At 39.8% G+C, this 24996-nt stretch overlaps 1 protein-coding gene across 4 annotated transcripts in view; it reads left to right on the forward strand.

The window, feature by feature from the left end:
- Nucleotides 1-24996, forward strand: part of BANP (BTG3 associated nuclear protein) — a 133833-nt gene that overhangs the window by 71936 nt on the left and 36901 nt on the right. For 3 of the 4 annotated variants that reach the window (XM_065640815.1, XM_065640814.1, XM_065640816.1), the window contains one exon: nucleotides 387-431. The exons of the other annotated variant lie outside the window; for it this stretch is intronic. In XM_065640815.1, the coding sequence (XP_065496887.1) occupies nucleotides 387-431 (45 nt within the window). The remainder of the gene's footprint in view (nucleotides 1-386; nucleotides 432-24996) is intronic. 4 annotated transcript variants of the gene reach the window in all.

Consider the following 24996-nt stretch of genomic DNA (forward strand, 5'->3'; position numbering starts at 1 on the left):
GTAAAAGAGCTACACTGCTAATTCTAGCTCAGTAAGGGGTTTGATTTAAATTGGAAGTTTTAGATAAATAAGGAAAAACAAAAATCTTACCTCAAAAGCCATGGAAACAAATTTTGCATAAAAATACCGTAACTTTCAAACAGCAAAACATGCTGGTGCTGAAAAACCTCCTCACTTTTTGGGCTGTTTATCCCGTGTGGTTAAAGTGCTGACCATTGAATTGTAGCTGGATTGCCAAAATAACCCTCAGCAGATTTTCCTAAATTAATAGATTTCCTTAATATTGAAGTTGTTTCATCATGAAATGAGAAACAGGCCTTTTGCAGGAAAGAGCAACTTTTAAAAATTCCAAAGTTGTGCTTATTGCCAATGCTCTTATTTTTCAGGGCAACCTGCAGATACATCAAGTTCATGTGGGTCAAGATGGGCAGGTAGGAACGAATCTGAGTTTTAAAAAACCTTTTTACTTTGGTCTTTAAAATTAATGTTGCAGTTGGAATGATCTCACATTATTAGTGGCTGTTTTAAAGAGGAAAATCTATTCTGGTCGTTTAAAATAAACAACTTGCAAGATGAGAAGATGTAAGCTAAGTATTTTGTCTGTGGACTCTGAGTATTTGACCAAGTTTATTTCGCTACTCCTGCAAGACACTTTTTATTGTTTATTGTTCTATACCTCCTTGTCTTTGGCACCTTCACCGTCGCATTTACTGACCGGATTGGTCACATCCTGCACAGTTTGTTCTTTTTTATCAGCGGTCGCTGTGGCCAGATGTGGGCTGCAGTCCCTACAAACCCGAGAACATTTATTGCTGAGATTTAAGCAGCTATTTTTTTCATTATACGGCTGTCTTGGGAGAAACGGATCTTTCACATCTGCTTCTGTTCTTTTTGATAAGAGGGCTTTATCAGGTGCTTATGTACACACGAGGTACGAAAAAGAAGCTTTTACTTTGAGTGATGACTCAACAAGTGATTAAATTAGCAGAATTTCCACCTCAGGTGTCAGCAAAATTGCTGACATTTGATCTCAGACACACTTCACTAAAGGTTGAGCTATATTAAAATATCCACAGCATAAAATAAGAAGCTTTGTGGCCAGGCCACTTGACTAAATGTGTTCTGAATTTTTTTTGTTCCTGTTGAATATTAATAAGTTGCGAAGCATATGGCTACAACTTGAATTGAAAAGGCTCACACTGTGAACTCAAAGGCCTTGAGAAGTTACCAGCGCTCTGAACTTTTCACCACGTATAGGAAAGGGGAAACTAACTTGTATTTAAAAAAAAAATTTAAAAAATAGATTTTAAAAAAAACCACGACAGCTTTAAGTGTTTTTTACTGAGACTTTAATCAGATGTACTTTTGCAGAAGAGAGATTAGGAAAAATGATTTTTTTGGAGACGTGTCAGAACCTTTGTTTTAGTACTTAACTGTTCGAATTACATCTGTCCAAGTTACATCTAAACGGCTAATGTTGGGTGATGTTACGTCTCTCTGAGAGTGGCATGTAGTTTAAGTTACATTTTTTGAAACTTATAGCCTAGTACCATTATTTTTCTCCATGAAATATCTATTCCTAACAAGTATTCCACAAATTGCATCTCTCTTTCTTAAATAGAACCAAAAAATGTAGTTTAAAATGCTGTTGTGAGTTCATGCTGTTTTTTTTGTACAAGAGTAGCCACCTCTCATGCTAAAATAGTCAGGGAGTGAAAAACTGTAAACTCTGGAGTAGTAAAAAACCTTCCAAACTCTAAATGCTCTTGGTGATCATCTGAGCAGTTGCGTTAGTACCTGCAGAATAAGGCTACGCTGGAAGAAAAGCGTTGTAAATGTGTGTGCATGTGTCAGTGCACGTAGATGGATACGTGATGGATGTTTGAAGTGTGTGAGAGCACACGCAAGATAAGGAAAAAAGCGTGATTTAATTGATTTTTTTTGTTTGTTTTGTTTGGAAATCACCATCGGCTTATCTCTGTAGAAGCATCAGTATCATATTTGGGATAATCTTGGTTCTGCCTAAATGGTCGTGTATGCAGGAAAATCAGTTTAGCATCCAATTTTTAATTTTTTTTTTTTTTCTAACTAATTGTACTCTGGGCCCTGGTTTTAAACTTTCCTTGAAAACAGATGGTGAAGTGCTGGTTTGTCTCTTTTTCCCTGTGTGCACTCAGCCGTGTTTTGGTGCAAAAGCGTCACCGCTGTCTCTGGGGCGTCACCAGCGCTGTCACGCTTCACCCGCCAACTGTGCGCATTTTGCTCCTCCTAAAGTATTTGCTGCTTGACTGTTTTCCGCTGGACCAAAAAAATAGGAGCAAGCAAATATTTAGGGGCATTTTAATCTGCATTCTGCATTAGATATTGAAACTTTAATCAGCAGTTTAAGCTGGAGTGGATGAGTCGCTCTCACATGATTCCTGCACGAGGGGGTAGAGGGAAGGTCTGGGGTGCAACTGGCTTCAGCTCATCAGCTGATCTCTGTTAAATGACCATTTTTTGAGCTATTAGCTCATAAAAATTGCAGAGGGAAGCGAGTTAAACTAAACTGTTTGTGGTTTAAGGATGGAAGTGGAAACGAATACATTTTCCTTGGCACTCGCAGTGGGATAAGAGCACAAGAACCTGTCATACGATACGGTTCAGCGCTAACGTAAGTCAGAACGATCCAGTAGCTCGCAGTCGTCTGGACACGACCTGAGAGCAAAGGCATTTCTGTAGTTTTCCCACCTGTCCATTGCTTTTCAGGAGAGTGGCTTTTTCTGCCATGTTTGGAGCTCAAACGCACACTGCCAAGGGCCACCGAAGAATATCGATGATAAGGAAAGTGAATAACGTGGCACTTACGTTGTTGAATATTTTTAGCTGACTAATATATACGTACTAATGGTGCTGGATCTGAGCTTGGCTGCTAAATATTCCCTTTGAAAATTCAGCTCGTGCTGCTGTTTTCCACCTATTACTGTACGTTTAACTGATATTTGGTGTTCTCTCTATTCAGGTGAGGTTTAGCGCTGATGTAAAGCATAAAGCTTTGAGTTTCGTATGGACTAAACCAAAAACATGACATAAATCTGTGCAATTTTATCAGCAAAATTTCCAAGGCGGTAGATATTATTTATAATAGGATAAGTAATAAATACTGGCTTCTCTGCAGGACGCTGCCAGTTCATTTTTACGTTTTCTGTCCCTCTTGAATTGTCTGTCCTGGTAGTTGCACTGAATTTAGATTTTTGTTTTTCTGGCATCATCGTTGGTGGAACTAATGAAGTGGTGCCAGAAAGAACGCTGTCTACCTACACATGTGTTCTATTAGCTGCAAGTTTCATATTTCAGTGCATGTTTAATAAAAACACCAAACTGCAGAAATAATTAGACTTCATATTAACTAACACTTGAAGCCGTGGCCCAGTGGGAGTTTTTTTGGACGTTGTGTTTTATACATATGAATTAACAGAAGTTTTCTAATTTGTCTCTCCTTCCTCTGATGACTTGCCCTCCTTTCTTCTGACTCCATCCTTCTCTTCCTTTGAGCTTCAGCGTTCAGCATCCCAGGGGGTGTTCAATGTGTCTCGCACAACATGTGCCACACTGTTCAGAAATAATATATGTGGGGTATGAAGAGGTAGCATGGGACAGTTTCGGTAGTTTGTCATTCCTTGATTCTGCATTTTAGATGTCCCGGTTTGTACATCCTCACAGTTTCTCCAATTTAGAAATTAATTAAAATGACACCAGGCAAATGGTCTTCAACTAATAGCCTTAGTTCTTAAATTAAAAAGTTAATGCATTTTAAAATCTAAAATATGATTAAATGTATTCCTGGAGAGCTGGCAATTTGTTCTGCTCAATGAACGCAAAATTAATAACAGTAGCAGCATTTAGTTCACTTAGTGTCAGTCTGTGTAGGTACGTTAGAAGAAGCAGGAGAATCCAGAATAAATGGCATGTATGATGGGTTTGGCAGAAAAAAACTACCAGTGTAAATTGATTGTGTACTATCAGTCTTGTTACTGTGTACATATGAAATAAACCTGCAGAATTGCTTCTGCTACGTGATATTCTTCAAAAAGAAACTTGGCGTCTTGTACAGTTGTGGACAGAGGCTCTTCCAGGCAAGTCTGTAATTGAAGTGTTGGGGAGACCCGTCCGTAACTGCGGAGTTACATACGTGGAGAGAGAGGATCACACGAATAACGTATTTTCTGCTGCTCAGTGGGGTATTTGTGTGGAGCAGTGGTCGCATTATCATTTTCTGAACTTTTCCTCTGACCTTGCTGCTCTGGGCTTCGTGGCAGCTCTGGGGTCGAGGGCAGTTTGGATACGGGGCTGTGGAGGTCGCTCACCAGGTACGGTTTAGAACAGCATCCTCGTGTAATGATCGTATGAGAGTATACAAATCCGTGATCAGAAAAGTCATTTTCGGGAAATTGCCGTAGCGACGTAGAAAATACAGCAAACTGCAGGGCTGCGAGGTAGCAGGTGCCTGCTGTTGGGCCTGAAGGGCTGGAATGTAGATTATTCATCTCTATCTGTAAAACGTATGAGAAATAGAGGAGCGAGGGCTCATCTTTAATGTCTTCGGGAGGAGAACGAATCTGGTTTTGGTTCAGGTCTGGTTTCAACAGCCCGTAATGCAGCTCAAGAGATCCGACTCCATCACCGCAGCTCAAACGTCTGTCTCGTTTCTGTCCCTGCAGAGTGAGCTGGTACGTCTTGGGGGGGTGGACAAATGGGCCCAAATGTTCAGGGGAAAAGGAAAACAAATCTAGTAATTCCACATAATTACAGTGAATCTGATTTGTGACCGGATCAAACTAAAATGAGAATAGGTTGGTTTGTGGAGAGAATTATTTACAAACCGATGGGACAGTCTTAAACCAACTTTTTAAACATCTAGTTTGTGCGTCTCTGTTTACCTCCCTGATCATTCCTGAGATATTTGCACCTTGGTTTTCAGTGAGGGTGCCACATTTTTTTTAAGGTCCAATTGAATCCATAACTCAAGCATGGTTTTCAGTTAAACAAGCAAAAATGTGTTGACATATTAACTGACTTCTGCTCATTTTAATCCATTTTGCAGATGTCATTTTATTGGGAAAGAAACTTCTTTAATTTATTTTCTGAATGTGCATTTTAATTGCTTTTACAAAGCTTTTGGAATAGATACTGCCGTTTCTATCAATATTAACAACTTCAATAATACTGTATTATCGGAAACAGAGGAAAGAACCATCTTCCACAGTTCTTAATTTTTATATAATGCATCTAATTAAAAAGTTATAGATTTGAAAATACTAAAATTCTTCATTCAAGTTCCTCGGTGAAGAATTAACGTGATGTAGGAGTGTTTCCCTGTCCCTAATTTTTAAGCAGTAGAGGGCAGTAGTATTAAGATGATTCTCCGTTATTTTCTCGGCGAAAGCTCGAAGAAGCGAGGAGGAAATTTGAAGTGCGAGGAACGTGCTGCTCCGACACGAACCGTGTAAAGTGTGGGGCGTGGGGACGGAGACGCGTTCACCGCCCGAGTCCTCACGCGTGGGGGGTGTGCGCGTGTGCACGCGCGTGTGCAAGGGCGAGGACCACGAGCCCAGCTCCGCGCCAGCTGCCCGAGCCGATGGAAGAGGCTTCTCCTGATTTCAGCACATCTGCTTTGAATAACGTGCGCGGAGAAACAAACAGGATCGTTACAAGAAAAACAACAAAATAAAAAAAGCCGACATAGTACAGCTGGAACTTAAAATCTGCTTGTATGGTTTTGGAAAATAAAAAAAGAGAAATTATTATTTCTAACCGGTGCTGCTTCAATAATGGGTTTTACTAAAGTCTCGCAGGTCTGCTCTGTTTTTAGCAGCAAAAATGCAGAGAATAGTTCTGAAACAAAATGTGCTGTATGCAAATTTCATGTAGAAGCACAGTGTATTTAAGGGTAAAGTCAGATTGCTTTAAATACTGAAGTGAGCATTTTAATTACGTTTTTTTTTTTCCCTCGAAGACGGTCCTTTGTGCACCCACGCTGTTTCATTTGGCGTTCTGTAGAAGAGGTGTTTCCACCGTGACTGTTCCTCAAACTACATCAAACCCACTCACCGTACTTTTTAGTTCTAAAAACTTAGTTTGCTAGAGAATGTAGTATTTTAGCAGATTAAAATTAAGACATTTAATTTTACAGCAGCTGAGTGGATTAAAACTTACAAATATGTATGGATTAAAAAAAAAAAAGCTTAAGGAAAACTCCTACTATTTAGGTGATCAGTAACGTGCAAAATGTCTCTAGAAAAATTAATATGTAAGAAAAACAGGAATATATTTGCGTTAGTTGTAATAGACTATGTTACGTGTAGTTTAACCGCAGAGTTTAAAATGCGTTTGTAGAAGGTTTGCACCTTTTTTGTGGTTGTAAAGCGGGATAAGATGCTGTCCAGGGGGTCACGACTCATCTCTAGTGTCCCTGTCACCCTCTGTGTGAGATTCCCCAAACGAATCTGTTCAAATGGTTTACTCCAGGTTATTATATTTGACAGTAGAACAACAAAATTCTTCTACTCCAATATGAGGAGTAGACACTACTTGGGGAAAATATAGTCCTTTAGTGGCAGTCAACAGAACATAAATTAGGAAAAAAACCACAGAAGGGGAACTGCTGCTTCAGAGAGATTGATGGGAAAATACACTCTCCGTAGTTCCAGAGTGTAAAACTAATTCTGATATCTAATTGAAAATATGTTTTTTACTACTTAATATATCCACTTCCAGGGAGCGTGATGGGGTTTAGAAGCTCATTGAAAGTGAAGAGGCCCTGCTCTAGAACTGGTGAACGTTTCTGAAAAGCCCCCGTGTCGCAGATTCGGGGATTCTGTACCGTTTGCTTAAAAATTCTAACGCAGTTTCGGTGACGGGACCATTTCTCTCCACGTTTGTCCCACCGATCTCTCCGCCTTTCAGCTGCCTTGAAGAGTCTGAAAGCAAATGCACTTTTTTAGAACAATGAGAATATGTGCTGGTTCTTTGTGTCTAATTGTGCTTCTGTCCTTGTTAATTATGTACGATTTCAGAAATGAGTTATTGGCTGACTGCCTTCACTAATCAGCACAGAAAGCCGTAGCAGATCTTGAAAGCCACCGTCACCGGAAAGTAGTTTCAACTTCAGTTTTTATGGTTTTAAATTTCAAAAGGTGTATTCTATTTTCTTTGTTTCCTTCAAAGAATGGGAAGCCTGAATGTTTCGCTAACACAGTTTTTTAAGCTTCTCTTACTTAACAAGTGATTAATCATTTTTAAAAATTCTTTTTAGATTTGAGGTAAAGAAAAAAGACAGGGGTCTTTATTTTTAATTTTGATAAGACTTTCACTGCATTAACCTGAGCACATCCAGTAATTTTTGTCACTTTTTTATTGCTTAAAAGTGTTTTTCAACTCTTTTCTTAAACTAAATCTTGTTTAAAAGGGGGTGGGAGGGATGACCCAGGCAAATTTTGAGCAGTGTACCCAACAATACCTAGTTGCTGCCATTCATACAAGTCTTCTCCTTCACCTTGTGGAGATTTAAGTGGTTTTTCTTTGCGCTGCCCCATCTTCTTATTTATGGCACATGCTGCTGGGAAGACAGGAAAAGAATCTTTAGTACCTGAGAGTCAGCGGCATCGCGTCCCCGAGGATTTTATTGGGTCATAAGTTTCATTTACAAACTGGCTGCGTTTAGTTTGATTTTTTTTGCAGTTTTGTGCCAGAAGATAATGCTTTATTTTATGGAGAAACCCAACCATGTCCAGGTCTGATACATCACCGAGAACAGGATCCTGAGCTGCGTCAGGAGGAAAATCCTTTTTTCCAGCAGCACGGCCCATTTTCAAGTGTGGGAATTGTTACACCTGCCATAAGCACTTCAACATTTTCTACGTGTTTATTCCTGCATTTTCCGTTCCGAGACATAGCGGGTGTACATTGGCACCCCCTTGAAGTAGTTTAGTCCTTTTGAAATTGGATGTTATGTCATTCATCATAATAAATATTAATATATCCCCATTTTCAGAGTGCGTAGCAGGGACTCCTAGAACCTCCTCCTCTTTTCCAAGTGTTTCATTTGGTGTGAAATGGGTGAAAGAGCAGACAAGGCAAAACGAGTCCTTGCCCTGGTGTGCGCAGAAAATGTCCTGATTTTGCTTTTTTAGGAGTTTTTGTTTGGTTGTATCAAGTAGTACTGGCAGCATTTCCCAGCCTTTTCAATACTTTGCTAAAATCAACTACCTAATGCCAGCCGCTAGGAAAAAATAATAGCTTGGGTTAATTTTATTTATGAAATCTTGAGCTATTGAAAAGAATCTTTCACGGGCTGGTTGTTGATCCCGAATGCTGGGTTAACCTGGCTTGAGTAGGGACTGATTAAAAGACTCTTCGCAAAATTAGCAAGTATTTTTGCATTTTCTTCTCTCACCTTTATGAAATCAAAGGCAGCATCTCTGTGTGAGTGTGGGCCAAGCAGTGACACTCATCCATTCGTGCCATTAATGCGCAAACGAATTGATCTGGTGTGTGGTGAAGTTTTCATCTCCATGTAATAGGGGGTGGATTGAGAACTTTATGGTTCTTGTCAGATAAATGTGTTCAGATTTTACATGTGGGAAGGAAACAGGGAAGACAGAAACAGGCTGGACTAAGACTCTCAGGTGTGGAAGAAAGGAAATTACTGCTTTGGAGATAAAGCAAATATTGAGTTGGTTTAATGTACTTAAGGTTTGGTGTGTAGATATTTCTATGTTGTAGTCTAGCAAAGGTCGTTAATTGTTGTTAAATCAGGTGCTGAACTGCAGATTGAAATGCGAGTTTAGGAAAACCCTCTGCAGTTCAGCAGCGCCCAGTGCGTGCAGAGACCTGGGCTGAGCCTTATAAAGCCAAGTTTTGTTTTACCATTTGGTAAAAGAACAAGCATCTTTGGACCATAGCGCTTCTCAAAAAATGCTCGACTTTCTTTTGAATTCCTCATCAGCCATTTTGTTATTTGCTGCCGTTTGCTCTACATTTTTATGTGAAGTCCTCGGTCTTGTGGGCAGCTGTGGTTGTGATGCCTTTAGTCTTGAAGCGCTAACACTTTGTCTCATCTGGGTTCTCCGTCTAGCACCTAAGGAATAACACATAGGAAAGTTTACAGTTGCCTTTCTAAGAAGTTTTTCAGGTTTTTCCCTGTTTTAATTATCATTAGCTACCATATATCAACAGCCACACTGTGTTTTTTGTCTTTTTGTTTTAGGTCTTTTCTAATCTGGACCCAGCCTACCTCTATAAGCTGAAAACAAAAAATCTCTGCTGAAGGCAAAGTAAACAAATTCTCTGGCAGCAAAATCTCCTATTTATAGCATTTTCTTCGGCTTTTGGCGAAGTGTGACGATAAAGAAATAGCTCCCCATTTATAAGGGCGGGTTCCCGTTTGCCCCCGTTTTCATGCTGCGTTTCAGTGACGCAGGTAAAGATTTGTTTTGGGAGCAAACAGCAAATTCCAGCAGGTCCTTGGCTGTAAGCACATAATATAACGTCTGTGCTTTAAACGTAGAGTTTTTCCCCAGCGCTTCTCAAGATTTAGACATTATGTCACGCAACTATTTTAGTCTCTGTTCGCAAGTCCGAGTCCCGGGACGATATCTCCTCGCACCGTTACCTTTCTCACGTCACAGACTTGGTTGTTTTTCTTTGGCGTGCTGATCTAAAGCAGCAAAATGTACAGAGATACGTTAAAATCAGCCGTTATTTTAATACTGATACGTATTAGGATTTTTTTCCACAAATTATTTGTTTCTATTTGTAGAAATGTTCTGACTGGTGGAAAGAATTAATAAAGGTGATTTGTTAAGCCCTTATAGGTGCTTTGTTTGATTCAGCGATCTGTGTGGTTGTAAAGCGAGCCTGATTAATGGAGCTTTTGGAAAAGGATCATATTTTCTGTCATCTTTTTCTTTTTTTTATTTTTCTTCTGAGAGGGCGGGTTGTTCCATTAAAATTCCATTCAAGCAGACGGGAGCATTTATAATGCTCCAAAGAATATGTTCTCTATTTTGGAGTATATTATGTTCTTTATTCACCCAAATCTTGTTTTAATATTGCTGTAAACTTAATAATAAGAGATGAGATATGAAGTGATAATCTTTTAAATATAAGGAAAAATAATTTTCTCCACCTTCACAGAAGGCATAGGTCTGAGCTGTCTCTTATTAGAGATTTTGGTAATAAAAATCTCCGCTTGTAGAATAGCAGTCATCACAAAGCTATCTTGCTGTGCTAATCTAGAGAAATCATTTCTTTTTGTTTTGTTTATTTTTTTTTAGTGCTCTTCATTTATGATTTTTCTCATCATGTGATATGAGCCCTGTCTATGCTGCGGATCTGCCCTTATCCCATCCCCGTTCCGCTTTATATGCTCTCAGAGTTCCCCGCTCGGTTATTTTCAATATCGGGGACGCCTCCGGCATCGTGCGTGTGTTCAGGAATCGCCGCCCCGCATCCCAAATTCCAACCCAAGAAGGATTTTGGGGGTGGTTGGTACAATTAGGTTGTCAATGCCTGTGATGGGTTGATACTGGGTATGTTATAATTGAAATATTCTTGGCTGGATCCCAGCTCCCTCTCGCCGCCGGCAGCCGCTGGTGATCGCTGAGCTGCTCAACGAGGAGAGATCTCGTTTCATCCTGACGTAAAACAAAATAAGCGTGCGCGTGTGTGTGTGTTGTCAGGTCACCGAACGGCAAGGAGAAAGTTCAGGCCATTAACGTAATTAATCTCTCCAGTATGTGAAGCACAACGGTAAATCTCGATGACTTAAATCTGTTTCCAGATTTCCGTATTGTCTGCCTGGGTTAAATTAAATGATCAATGGTGTTTTGTGATATTTCACTTTGGGAATCTTTTGTGCCTGATTTAGGTGTCTGGAGATGGGAAATGTCTCCCCTTTCTTTGTCTCCTCTCCATTAAAACAATTGCTTTTTCCCTTTTGAAAACTAAACCACAGCGGCTCGATTGCACGTGAACAATCGGATTATCTTTTTAGAAGGAAACCTGTGTGATTTACACAGGGTTTTAACAAGATAATGTTAAACATCAGGAGATTTGACCAGCTGATTGACTTTTCTGTCTGTGGTCCATGTATTTAATCTTTTCCATAGTTCTAATATATTTTCAGTCTAATTTTCCAGAATCCTTAAAATACTTCAAACTAGCTGAGGGAATAGCTAATAAATTGGAAAAGGATGATCAAAGAGCCGAATTTTGTGATTTGTTTGCTGACTTGGAACTAACCGTATACAATGCCGTATAGTTCACTGGATTTTTTAATAGTTAATGTGTTTCTATTTCAGGCACATCTATTACAAAAACTAAAAGATGACCGCGTTGTTTGTTTTAGACACTGAAATCCCACATCAACAGCACAGTTTTCAGTTCTGATCTCAGATGCTTTTTTAATTAGCTGAGATTTATTTACTTTATTCAAAATATATCTCTGTGTTACCGTGAGTAATATTTGGAAAGTACATCTAGAAAATCAGCCACTGTGTCTTACCTCAGCCCTTTCTTTAGTGTTCTGTGAGCAAAATTCTTCTTTGTGGAATAAGTACTTTAAATTACAAGCTTGCTTCATTGTATTTGCTCCAATCTGCTGGGGTTAATTATTGTATACTGGCCCCACCAGTACATGAATATTCTTTTTCTTTATGGAAACTCTGGGCTCTGATCATGATCGAGCTATGAATGAATCTGGTTTATAAATCACTTAATTTTTTTTTTTTTTACAACTATTTTTATTCCTGAAATACGTCGTTCCGTGCTTCTGGAATGTTGCTAAATATTTGTGTTAAACAGCAATACAGAGTTCACTGGAGGAAGTGTTAGAATTAAGTTATTTACCACGTTAGTGTGATTTTTCTAGTTAACTGTTTTGCTATAGGTGGATCGTAATGACTCTGAAAATGAGGTATCAGTGGTGACACAAAAGTATCGTCTTCAAATCTTACCCTTAGTTTGCGTGTGGTTTCCAGGACTCACTCTGTGTTACTTCTGAGTTGGTTCTACAGCGTTGACTCCAAAACTGAGACATTTCCTGGGTTTCCGAGGGTTGCAGAAATGGCTGTAAAAGTACTGATCAGTACTTTTAAATTCCAGAACTGTGTTGTGAGATTTTTTTCATTTTTGAGTTTTTCTTTTTGCAGGTGGCAGGTATTTCAGCATTTCACATGCATATCAGCAGGAAGACAATAGTGTTCAAGGACGGGACAGCTGTGCTGTCAGCAGGAAGGTCGGGTGGTAGAAATGGGTTTTAAGCGCAGAGAAAGGAGAACATGTCCCGGGGTTGCACACAGGGATTTGCCGAAAGTCAACAGCAAATATAAAATTTTTGAGGGTGATACTCACCCTGTGTATGTTTTGCACAGCCCTGTACTAACGGGCTGCGTTTTGGTGTGAGCCCAGATTGTAAATCTCGTAAAGGAACAGCTGCTCTGTCTGTGTATCTGTGCACTAACAGATGCCGATCTTCAGAGGTGTGTGGTAAAATACCAGATTATTTTACTTTTTGGTGGGTATTTTTCCGCGTCAATGATGGTGTGTCAGGCGCTATCCGAAACCTGAAGAAAGGAGTGATCGGGAAATCATCTGCTCTGAATTAAACAAAATATGACTTAGATTTGCATAATGGGAACGGAACTGTCAAAACCATTTGTCACTGGCGTAATTATTTTCCCAGTGGTGCTAACAGTTTTATCATTCTTTGGTGTCCACTTGGTTCAGCGCTGAATTCTTAACAAGAGCAAAAAATCACTCATGAGTTTCATAAGTACGTTGCGTGACGCTTTATGTAGTGAGGAGCTTAAAAGCCCCAAACAGGAGGAGCAGATGCACCCTATTCCGTGGAGATGTCCCAAGTTAACATGATTCTCATTTGAGTTCATGTACTTTATCTGGAGTAGGTAAATCGTAGCTGAGGAAATCCATGATTCTGAATGATCGACCTGGAAACAGGTAGATAAAACTTTTCAGGTGGCACTTTCTCCGGTTCTTTTAGAAAATACCATTATACAAGAGCACTTTATAGGTATATCGGTTGCAAATGTCTTCATTAGAAATCTAGATCACGTGCTTTGAACAATACAAGTCTTGGTTTACCAACATCTGTGACTTTCTGGAGTTATTTTAGTGAAGATACACAGATGCTTTAGTTTTCCATACACTGAATAGTGTATTTTTTGTTATTATGGGAGGAATAAGGAATGTATTTGGACACTGCTGTCAAACTTGGTGGTTTTTTTTTTTTAAAAAAAAGGTGTCACTGACCTTTAGAAGAGGAGAATTTAATCTCACTGGTTGTGTAGATCGAGACTGACACAGTTAATGGAAAAGGAACGACACGCAAAGTCAGAGCATCTGAAGGCAGAATCGGGCCCTCTTTTTCTACGAACATAACTATTTTTTTTCTTAATGGTAACACAACACTTTTAAAGCTTGTAACGCTGCTAGAAGCCCCAGTTAAATACCGCTAAGTTTTAAACGTCCTTCTCACTGTACAGTAATCCCGTATCACTTGTTTTTCTGGAAAGCTCCGCTGCAAACTTGCAGCGAAGCTGGCGGAGCCAGGGGAGTAAAAGAATTCCTAGAATGTTGCAAAATAGCCGACCAAACGGACAGTCTTGGTGCTCTTGATGTGGCTGCCAGCAGCAGCACCGTGAGCGCGTTAATGTGAGTCTGGTTTCCTGCAGCGTTTTTGATGCGCGATCACGCGATGCTGAGCCCTCCAAAGTCGGAGCTTTCTCAGCTTCGCTCCAGGCTGATGTTTTTAGCAGAGTTTTAATTTTATTTCCTGTTACATCAGAGCAAGCCAAATGGTTTCATAAGTGTTTATTGTGCGTTTTATAATTTGTCTCCTGCCTGAAAGACTAAGCTTTTGCTTTCAGCCTCTATCTAAAATCTATAGAAATCGTAAAATTCTAACAGTGCAATCCTACTTCTCAGACTTTGTCAATACTGGCTGAGAGGTTTTTGACCCTCCTCGTTGTTTCTCTCCTTAAGTAGTTGACATTTCCACACAAATCTATAGTTTTTCCTCTTCAGGATTTCCTGTGATGAAAAATTCTCATCCTTTTAACTGTGGACCGGTGCATAATTGCAAAAAAAAAGGGAGCATAGTTCATAAAGAAAATCAATGCTAGTTAAATTATCCCCTCAAAGTGAATAGTATCTTTTTCAATTAGTTTTGCTCAGACGTGGAAAACACACCGGAGCAGCTGGCGTGTTTTGTGATGGCACGTGGTGTCCAGCACCTCTTGTTCTAAGCAAGAAAAGAACTTAAAAGTCACAGACTTCAGCCATTGCGGTTAATTGGTTTGGTTTTTATTAGTCAGACCTTGATGTCAGTACAAGAACTGACATTTATTTTGAATTTTTTTTTTTTTGCGGAATTCATACAAATGCCATATTAATTCCAAATGTTGAATTTGTTGAGAATTGCGTTTTTCCATTTCAAGTAAAACATTTTGTTAAAATGATAAATTGGTTTGTCATCTGTTTGCGTTTTTACTGTAATTATTATTAAATCAGAAATTGGTGCTAAAGGTTCGAATGAAATAAGAATCCTTGATTTTTGTAACCCAAGGGAGTGCGAAAATCAAAAGCTAAAAAATCCCCAGGCTTCCTCTTCCCTGATTTGGAAAGTTCTTTATTTGCTTCAGTGAGAAAAACTGCAATATAATAAGCAGTAAAAGTAGGGAAATATGGGACTAAAAACACAGAAAAACATTTAATTTTGCGTTATTCAAACCAAAATATGTCAAAATGAAATGTTTTTGTGAAGGGAAAAATGCAAGACAAAATTGTTTCCAGTGTTAAAAAATGATCCAGTCTGGTTTAGACTCATCTTATTGAAGTGTATGAACTTGCTGAGCAATAATAACACCGATAGCTGCTCCTGTGGGGCTGTGATGTATTTAGTTTTATGGCCCATTAGGTTTTATGGTTCATAAGACATTATCTGTGCTGTTTTTCATCGCATCGGGCTGGAAGGAACGATTCCTGCCAGGCTGTATCGGCAGCAAGAGCTCATGTTCAAAAGGAGTTATTTCTGTGAAATTTTACAGACATACATGGTCCTTATTTCTGGGAAATTAAGCATAGGTGCACATGCAGGTTTTCTCAAGCGCGTAGCCCACGTAGCTCTGTTGCAGGTGCCATGGAATTTGAATTAAACCAAACCAAACCAACCAACCAACAAACCCACAGAAAACCCCAAACAAACAAAACAAAATCCCTCCAAAACCAACCAAAACCCAAACCATGAAACAAGAACCAGAAGACAGCAGCAGCGACTTCTCAGTGGCGACCACGCTCAATGCGTTGAGTTTGTGATGCATTCTTAGCGAAGATTACTTTAAAATTCCTCTTTTTCCTTCCTGTCTGTAATTGTGATAGACAGCGCAAAGATTGAAGTCTGTAGCTGAGAGAATTGTTTTGAGAATAACTATTTTAAAAAGGAAAATATTTGGAGGAACAGTTGCCATATGCCTCTCTCAGGGAAGCCTGTTATTGAAATAGCGTTGGGGATGATGGTGGCATAGCCAGCTCAGTAGTTACAAAATACACATTTAAAGTTATTTTCCCTGACCAATCGATGCTGAGAGGAATTAAAAGACCAGTTTAAAGGCATAATTAGGCAGCTGTGTGCTTTCTCAGAAAGACTGTATATGCTGGAAAGGAAATCTGCTGTCGAACAAAAATATTTAGTTTCGGTGAACAAAGTTTTACAATCTAATAATAAAAAAAAAAAAGAGCACTAGGGCAAGGTTAAGAGCAGAGCGGTGTTGTGGGGCATCCCAAGACATTCGATTTCCTCAGCACCGCCGATGATTCTGGCCAGGATGGTTTTGCAAACGCAAACCACGTGTTGTTATGAAACTGTCACCTTGAGTGCGAATGTGTCAGAGTTGAGAGCAGCCCTAAGTGACGATCAAAGAAAACTCTGCTCCCTCCATTAGAAAATCTACAGGAAATAAGTAACACTTAAAAACAAATATATATATCAGTATGAGAGAATTTGGCTGCATGAATTGCACCGGTGTCGTCTGCGTAGCAAAGGAGTTTGTTGTCGTGTAGACGCTTGTGCCACTGATGGGTTTGGTTTGATGCTAAACGTGGCCAGAGCTTTGGTTACTGAGACTTTTTGCTGTTAAATATTTCCTACATCTTCGCATATGCCAGTGGACATCAGGTAGCTTTTCTTCTAAAATCTCAGTTTTAAATTGTGCCAGAGATGTAATGTGTCTTTTAAGGTATAATGTCCCATTATAACCTCAAAAATAGGAGAATTGAACAGAACCCAAGGAAATGGAGGACCTAGATGCCTTTATAGGTGAGGTTGGATTAGGTGCATCCCCTTAAAATAAGCATAAACCTTATTTTTATATTTTGAAGCGGTGTTGATAGGTAGCAGGGAAACTTTGTTTTTGAAAGTATGGGCTTGACAGAACCCAGTTCTTTGACTTGCACAGCTTTTGCACAGACCTCTCTGGTACTAGAATATTGTATTGCATGTGAGCTATAAATTTAAAGTTGCTTTAGAATTATTTTGACTCTGGATTGTTTTTTTTCCTTGTGGAAAAATAGGCATGGATCTTCTGAGGGCTGCATAGTACTATCTTAAGAATTAGCTTCAATAAAAATCTTCGTTTTTGTGCTGTTCTTTGAAGCCTTTTTGAGCTGCTTTTTTTAGGTCAAAAAGTCAACTTTCTCTGCTCTCCTACATTTTTATTTACAATAGTCATCCATATGTCTAATAAAGGCTCGTTTCTCCCTCAGGATAGTCTTTGGCATCTTTTTTCTTTAGTTGCTCCAGGAAAGTTTGGCTCCTTAAGAATCTTATTTTGGCTGTGATTTGGTTTCCCCTGGTCTGTGTTCTCACAGCCCCATCAAACGCTGCCTCCCTGGCTCCTTTTTGCTGAAATTCATGAATGTCCCGTGCTGGTGCCTTTGAAGTACACTCGTGCCACTTTTGTTGAACTGGTTTCAAAGGCTGAAACGGCTTTTCTCAAATTCAGAGGGATTTGGGTAACTGGGTCCCTGGGGTTCCTTAGCGACTGCCAGGTAAAACCTGCGCGGCTCCATCGCTGTCGGGCGTCCGGCTCCTTCATCCCAGCGCGGGCAGGAGCACAAAGGCTCTGGCCCAGTGCCATTCGTGTGATCTCAAATTATGACTTCGTGTAAAAATCGCAGCGTTTCGATCTGAGTGGTAACTGAGATCAGAAAATACAAGGGAGTGCCGCTTTTTTTTTTTTTCCCCCCTTCTCATTTTCTGCTTGATGGATTGATGTTCCTGTGTTAGCGTCATTTCAGTTGAGTTGCTTGAGACTGCTTTCCCCACCAATATAATCTTTTTCATTCCAAATCAGTCCTGTCAATGTTATATAGTCAATTCTTCCCCCCTATACTTCCTTGGTAGCAACGCGAGAGCTCTAAAATACTTATTTCAGGATAAAACTTAATGCTATTGGGTTGTCCTGTTCTCACCAGCAAGGTGCAGCATGCCGGACCGCTCCTTTAAAAGCTGAGGTTTTGAGACAAAATAGACGGTTGCGAATGTTATTTTAGTATTTTGCATAGCCAACTTGGAACAGGATATAGAATTAGATCTAGAATTAAAAAAAAAAAAAAAAACAAAAAACCCCAAAAAACCCAACAAAACGACAAAGACTACAAATGCGCACATACAGTCTTTCAGAAAATCTCGTGTGATTGCTGAATTCCATGTGGTACAAAGCATAAAAAGAAAATCGAAGATATCCTCAAGTGGGAGAATGGAGGATGTGAAACACACATCGGAGTTGAAGTTTGCCCGGTGTACAGGAATGTTTGAACAAGAACGAACTGGGTCCAGCAAAAAGAAATACAGTTGGTTTTCGCTCACTTGAGACACTGAACAATTTTCTTTCAACTCTGAAAGGGGAAGGTAACTGTGAAATCGCATGGAAGAAATTGGAATGGTGCTGCATTCCAGTCAGATCTGAAACACAAGGCAGAGATGCATTTTTACCTTCTAAGAGAGAAGGCACTAAAAGTGGTTGAAATCATAGAAAATCCTGCAAGTAATCCAAGTCTCAAGAGCCATTTTTTCAAATTGGAAGGATTTTTGAATTGGTTCTGTGATAAGAGATCAGGTCATTATAGCAACCTGCTGGAAGAGCCTCTGAAGCAAAATACTTTTTAAAGCAGTAGAATTTGTCAATTGGTTTGTGGTAAAAACTGTGGATATGGCTCTGCTGCTGTGGGCACGAGGAAGAACACAAAATACTACAGGACAAGAGACCTGCAGCCACAAACCACATGGATCATAGAGCTGGAGTCCAGCAGAAATGTGTTAAATATTTTATTTTGTTTAATCCAGCAGCTTTTCCTCCTCACAAGGACAGGAAGACCATAAGAAGAGGCCATAAAAAGCATCATTATATTTTTATTTGCATTTTGATCTTTTAGAAAGAGTCCGTTTTCTGAGATAATCATTTGCGTTCCGTTCAACACCAGAGATGCTCTGTCGAAAATTATAGCATGGTTTTGATAGCAGAGAGCAGCGATGGCCAATGGACAGCCCAGGGGGACAATTTGGCCTGCCAGAAGTATTTATTGACTGCGTGCATGGTCGTTGCAGCAGTCTCGTCTGTATTTATATGCTCGAAAAATCTCTTTTGAGTCTCAGCAGCACTGTCGCTATATTTGGATATGCGCTCAGCTGGGAGGAAAGGCGATAAATATTAGAATATGCTGGAGTTAGTCTGACTTATGGTCAGCAGAGCTTGTGTACTGGAAAGGGCCCCATGGAGAAGGAGATGACGTGTGGCTTGAAGCGAAGATGTTCGGGTTGTGGGTCGGTTTGTGCGCTGGGAGAGGACCAGGAGCAGAAGAGGGTGATGTCTGGAGGTGGGGTGAGCCTGGGGACAGAAGGACGAGCGAGGGCAGGGAGGAGGAACGAAGGACACGGCTCTGCTGGGGCTGTGTTGGGTGGGATGGATCCAGGGCTGGTACGTGTGGGAGGAGAGGAGCTGGATTTGGGTGTCCAGAGTAGCGGATTTCAGAAGAAGTTGTTGTATAGCTGAGTTTAAAGTTTGAAAAAGAGACGAGAAAGAAATCTCAGCGTAGAGTGTCAAATCCTTGTGGTGTCTGTAACATGTTTGGAGAAGCACAAGATTGTGGAGAAAGGTCCCAGTAATGTTGTGGCTGTTCCTGCTGTGCTGTCCTGATGGACTAGGAGGAGATGCAGGAGAGATTCCTATGTGAGAAATTGTCTGAATCAGCAGCCAAAGAATGCTGATGGGTAAAGAAAACTTACGGGCTTGAGTGTCAATCCACAAATTCTGCACCCAGACCCCCCCAACCCCAAAACAACCAAACCATAGGAAGCCCCCCAGCTGTGACAGTACTGAAATAACTTAAGTTTTTGACTTTGTACACTTCTCTTCTCTCTGTGTAATCAGAACCAAGGCTCAAGAAGTGGTATGCGTAGTTGCTAAAAAAATACTTATGCACCGGTACAGTCAAAAAGAGGAGGAAACTTTGGCTTTAACACAGCCGCGTGAAAAGTTGTTGTGATTTGTCTTTGAGAGGCCAACTGACCATCAGCCACTAACTGCTATTGCCAAATAGAGCAAATGGGCGATATCCCACTAGAATATATAAAGGTTGTTCCTTTGACTGCGGATATACGATTAGCCAATGAAACACAAAGCTATTAGACGTTTTCTGTTTGCAGACATTGTTTCTTGAGCTTTTGCCAAAAAGCACAGTGGAACAAAGACCAGAATTAAATTTAGTACATGTCAACCTGATCAAAACCAACTATACACAAACAAAGATGGTCCAGATTCAGACACAATGTGGGCCGTGCTTGCCAGAGCTACCAGAGAGGATGGGATCTTGCAGAAAGTACTTAAAATTGAAACTATTACAGCAGGAGGCTTGAGGCAGCAAATCTCCAGTGCCAGTGTGTGAATTCAGGCCTGGTAATGACTAGAGGAGATTTTATTTGAAAGTAGCAAACTAGTGTTTTCATTGTTTTGTTCAGAAAAAGTGTTTAAAGAGAGAAACTATGACTGTTTAGTCTTTTTTATTCGTTTTAATCTAAATAGTTTATGGTAGCCTCAGATGCATTAAAACCCTTGCACACCAACCTGTACTGGCTACTGTGAAATTGCAGAATAGCAGCAATGAAGCATTGAATGTCACCTCTTGACATTTTGTCCAAGGGGAGAATGAAAACAAGAATGTCTACACCGCATAGAAAGTGATGTCTGAAAGACTTGGACTGAAAAGATCTCCTAAGACTAATGTATTAATAACAGTTTTGGTTTTGTCTTATGAAGATGGCACAGCGTGGGTCTGTGGTGGGAAGGAACGGTTACAAGGAGCAGGGATGTCTCGTGAGCTTATCCCGTGGTCGTGGGTGAGAGTCAGCCCAGACAGGCACAATACACAGGAGAAGAAGACAGATGCACAAATTCCAGGAGGTAAAAGAGGTGATTTTACCAGAAAACATTTCAAACAGACTGGGGCTGTAGGATGAGACTGTGAACGTCGCCTTAGCGGTACCTTGAGAGAGCCCAGAAGGTTCAAGCGCTGGCACAGAGAGCGTTTTCCGAACTGAACAATAAATAGCATAACCACAAGGTTGACTGTAAATATTTCAAGTCATGTTAATGGTGCTCTTTAAATCTCTTAATGTGTTTCTAAGTTCTGACTTGGAACGGGGGGACGTGATATTTGGGACTGGGACTTGTAACAGCCGAGCTTCCCTGGGCCGGGCCCTGGGCAAGGCCTTGTGAAACTCTTTGGCCAGGCCGGTGGAGCCAAGCTGTGCTCCAGCAAGGGCTTCAGCAAAACCACCACACGAGGCCAGATTGTTCCAGCTCCTTACATTTTCCCCTCCAGCTGATCTTTTAATTTAGGAGAAATAAACTCTTCCAGCTGCGTGGAACGTCCCGTGTTGTCTTGTCACCTTTCCCTTTGGGCGCTGCCTGTCTGTATCTCATCAGAAGGAGAAAATTATGATCACAGAGTCCTCACAGCTTTTCTTTTCTTCCTTCTGAAGAGATATATTTGTCGATAAGCGTTTTCACTTGTGTTGTGTCAATTAATACTGTGAGATTGTTCTTAGAGTAACTTCAGACAGCCTTTATCTTTTACGTCTTCATGGTAGTGTTTGTGTACCAATGTTTACAGGGAATCATCTTCACAACAGTCTGTGTATTATCTCTCGAGCAGATTTTATTCATTAAGCCCCTTTCAACCACAGAACTGATCAGAATATGAAGTATTTCACAACAGAGTAAACAAAGGCAAGTTTGCGGCCACAAGTATCCGACATGTTCTCCCCGAGAGGCTGGGAAGCGTTGGTTTCACGTTCTTGTCATTGCTGCGGCTTTTAATTTCCATTGCTTGCAGGCTCATTGGAGCAGGCAGGGTGAGGATGGAAGATACCAAAAATTTCTCAGCATTTAAACTTGGGGAGTGTGAATCATTTCTTTCTTGGAATAACTTTAATAGAAAACTGGAATCCAACCTGATGAGAAAAACGTGCAAAACCTTTTCTTCCTTTTTTTTCCCTGTTTAAATGTTTTTTTTCCAGGCTATTTTTATCGTGAACGCTTTGAGAAACCTAAGAAACTTCGAGTTGTAACACTTACAGAATTTGAGCACCGTAAAGAAGTATTTTGTTAGGAGTTTTTTGTAAGGAGCGGTAGAGTTCCAGCCAATTAGAAAAGAAAATTATTTGTGTCTGGGATAGTTTGCATTAGATTTTAAACAATTTCTGCAGATTATGGAAGGTTAGAAATTGGTTGGATTTCCTTCTGAAGAGATGTTATGTTTTTTCTAATATATTTTACAGCAACATCAGATGTCAGAAGCATAAGAGAGCTTATATCTCACAGAGGCAATGCCAGGAGTTTACCAATGTGTTCAGTAATTCCTTGGTTTTACAAGAAGCAGTGGATTATATTTACTTGAACCTTACTCAGTTACTATGTCATTCTTTGGATGTTTTATCTTGATGATTTCAAAATACTGAACAAGTGAAAAACATAACCAGCTCGGTGAAGATCAATTTAGTGACTCCCATTCCTAAAAGAAATATTGACATACTTTGTTGTTTTAGGACTTGAATTTATGGTTCTTGGGGGTGTAGTCCATTCCTTCACATCATATAATCTTTTGAGTGCTGAACAGAAAGCTAAACCAGCTACTTCTGAAATCCTGTGCTAAGTGTAACAGTAGAAAAAAGTAACTTTACTTACGGGTATGAAGAAGTACAGCCACTAATAGAGTTTACGAAATATGTGAGGTTATTACTGCATTACAAATCTTCTTAATATGTAGTATTTTATTGCCATAAGAACTGAGACTGTCCAAAAACTTGACATACAAAACACGAAATCATCCAATGTGCAGTTCACGTTAACCTGAACTCTTTGCATAGCTGGAGATGGAAAATTTCCCCTCCCGGTCCCTCTTTGTTGTGTGTGAAAAGGAGATAACAAAGAGGTACCTTGGATCTGGCTTAATGATTTTGCAGTTGTAGTCTAATAAATTATTACCGTATTCTTACCAGAACTTGAATTAATTTCGGCAGGTGGGATTCCTTCGAAGAAGTTGAAGGAATTTGCGGCAGAATCTTTCATTTCTAAAAACTTGAAACGGTCACATTTGTGAGTGCGAATGACCCTCACGCTGCTCCACCCCAAACCTCTGGGCTTCCTTGGTACTTCTGAGTTGGGCGAATTTACAGATTGACAGTTAATAATCAGGAAATCGTTCATCTGAATGCCACTAATTTTTGAGTATGTGGTGTTTTTTTTTTTTTTATCGTCTAAGTGTCCAGCGTTACTTTTGAACTGCAGGATTATCCGGTGGTTTTGATGCAGCAGAGAAAAGGTGGCTCGAGATTATCCACTGCTGGCTCAGTGTGCCCTGAGGAAGCGTGGCTGTGGTTACGGTCACTCGTGCCCTCACCGTGGGCGTTACCTGTGGTCTGCAGCTCTCACGTTTACTGGAATTTATTTGGCATCTCAAATTGCCCGATACAGAAAACACCGTTGCAATGTAACTCGGCAGAAACTAACCTTCAATGTGTCCTCTCTTGCACCATTCTGTTTTTGGGGCACCTTGAGCTGAGTAGAAAAGGTTGGAAAATGCTCTTACGTAGGAATTAATGAAGACCAAAAATCAAGGAGCAAAAATTCTGTTTGATTTACAGATTTACAGTCAGTTTCTACATGATCTTTTGCTCTTCAGTGAAAGACACTTGAGACAAAAATCTCATCTTTGCTAACGAGACTTGGATACGTGTCAGTTGGAAAACTTTTGTATTTATCCATTGAGGAAGTAGCTTTTAAAAACTTTTGTAAAGGAATTTATTTTTAGATAAGTATTTTCTTTAAAGCAAATTAACATGTTTACAGGGCCAAGCTCTAGTTGTTGTAACATCTTTGACTTCTGTGGGTGCTCTGCTTCTTATTTAAGCTCCTTTAAGATCTTTAGCAATTAAGCTATACTGATAAAGCTATGTGTTCTTATCTTGTCTACTCTTTTAGCTTAGAGGAAATAATTTGTGCGTTATACCAGGGATAAGAGCTAGAAAGTGTGAAATCTGATCCAAGTTCTGCCACTTGGTGACCTATAGGAAATTGGTTCACCACATCATTTCTGTTTTCTTGTCTGTGTGATAGGTAAATTCTAGTCTCATCCATCTTCCAAGGTGTTCTGCAGCTCTTTAAGTATTTAAAAAAATACCAAACCTTTTAATAAAGCCGATCTATGTAATTTTTATTGAAGTAAAAATTAGGTTATCTGGAGTTTACAATAACTGTGGATTTCAGATTAACTGTGAAAATTTACTGCTCGAAATCAGTGTATCCCACTTGCTTGGAGAGATTTTTCTATTCCATTATTCATTACAGGGGCCTTAAAATTATACTCCAGTGACAAAGCCTCTATTTATTTTTAGACAATCGGCATCCACTTCTGGCTGACCTAGAATGTTTCTTTGATGACAATGTCTGTGATCCAGCTGGGTTTGCTGAATGGTTGAATAAACAAAGACAGATAGTAAAATGTGGGAAAGAAAAGGCTATTTTTATGATGTTAGAGAATCTGTCCAGCCAACTCCAGGCCTGGTTCTAAATGTCATATCTGTAACTGTACACTTCAGTTAAGTGCCCTTGTGGTCTCCATAATATCTCTGGAATTTTATCATTGGATTTCAAGGTTATGAGAAGGCTGAGATCAAAACATTCAGAATGAAGGTGATTCACAATAAAAGGCGATTGATTCGTTATCCGGCCTCTTCCTTCCTGAAGTATGTAAGTTAAATACGTGGAACTAAGAGGACAAATCTAAGCTTGTTGGGTTTTTTCTCTTTTTTTTGTTTTCTTTTTCTGTTACCATTTTTTCATTGTTTCATTTGCTGGCCATTTATGTTTTATTGAAAAAGCTTCCAAGTCAGCGTATTTTTTTGGATGATGATGCTGCCTGTAGGCAAAGAGCTCCAGGTAGCAGGATAAACAGAAGTCTCTTGTTTTGACTAAAATCAAAAGGGTATTTCATTACACGGCATCATGATCTGAATTTCTCTCTCTTGTTCAAAAAGAAGAGACTAAAAAAGTTATTGGTTACCATACAAGAAGGTGTCAGAGGGCAAAATTTGGCCATAATTCACTTTAGGGAACGTTTGTCTGTTACGTGAGAACTAAGGCCAAGTGGTGAATAACTTTCTTGTATGTATTCAAATTAAGTTTCTACCTTACAAATCTAAATTTAGTTTCTGTATTACAAATAATAGATAGTAATGAAAAGAACGTCCTGCTGTTTGAGTTTTGACATCTCAATTGTCAGTTGTAGCTTTGCACTAATTGCAGCTCACAATTCACATCCTTGCTGGAGAGCGAGACCCGGCAAGTCCCGTCATCCTACGGGCTGTAGTAGCAGCTCGGG

The sequence above is a fragment of the Caloenas nicobarica genome, chromosome 9 (genome assembly GCF_036013445.1).
Source record: "Caloenas nicobarica isolate bCalNic1 chromosome 9, bCalNic1.hap1, whole genome shotgun sequence".
Classification (NCBI taxonomy): domain Eukaryota; kingdom Metazoa; phylum Chordata; class Aves; order Columbiformes; family Columbidae; genus Caloenas; species Caloenas nicobarica.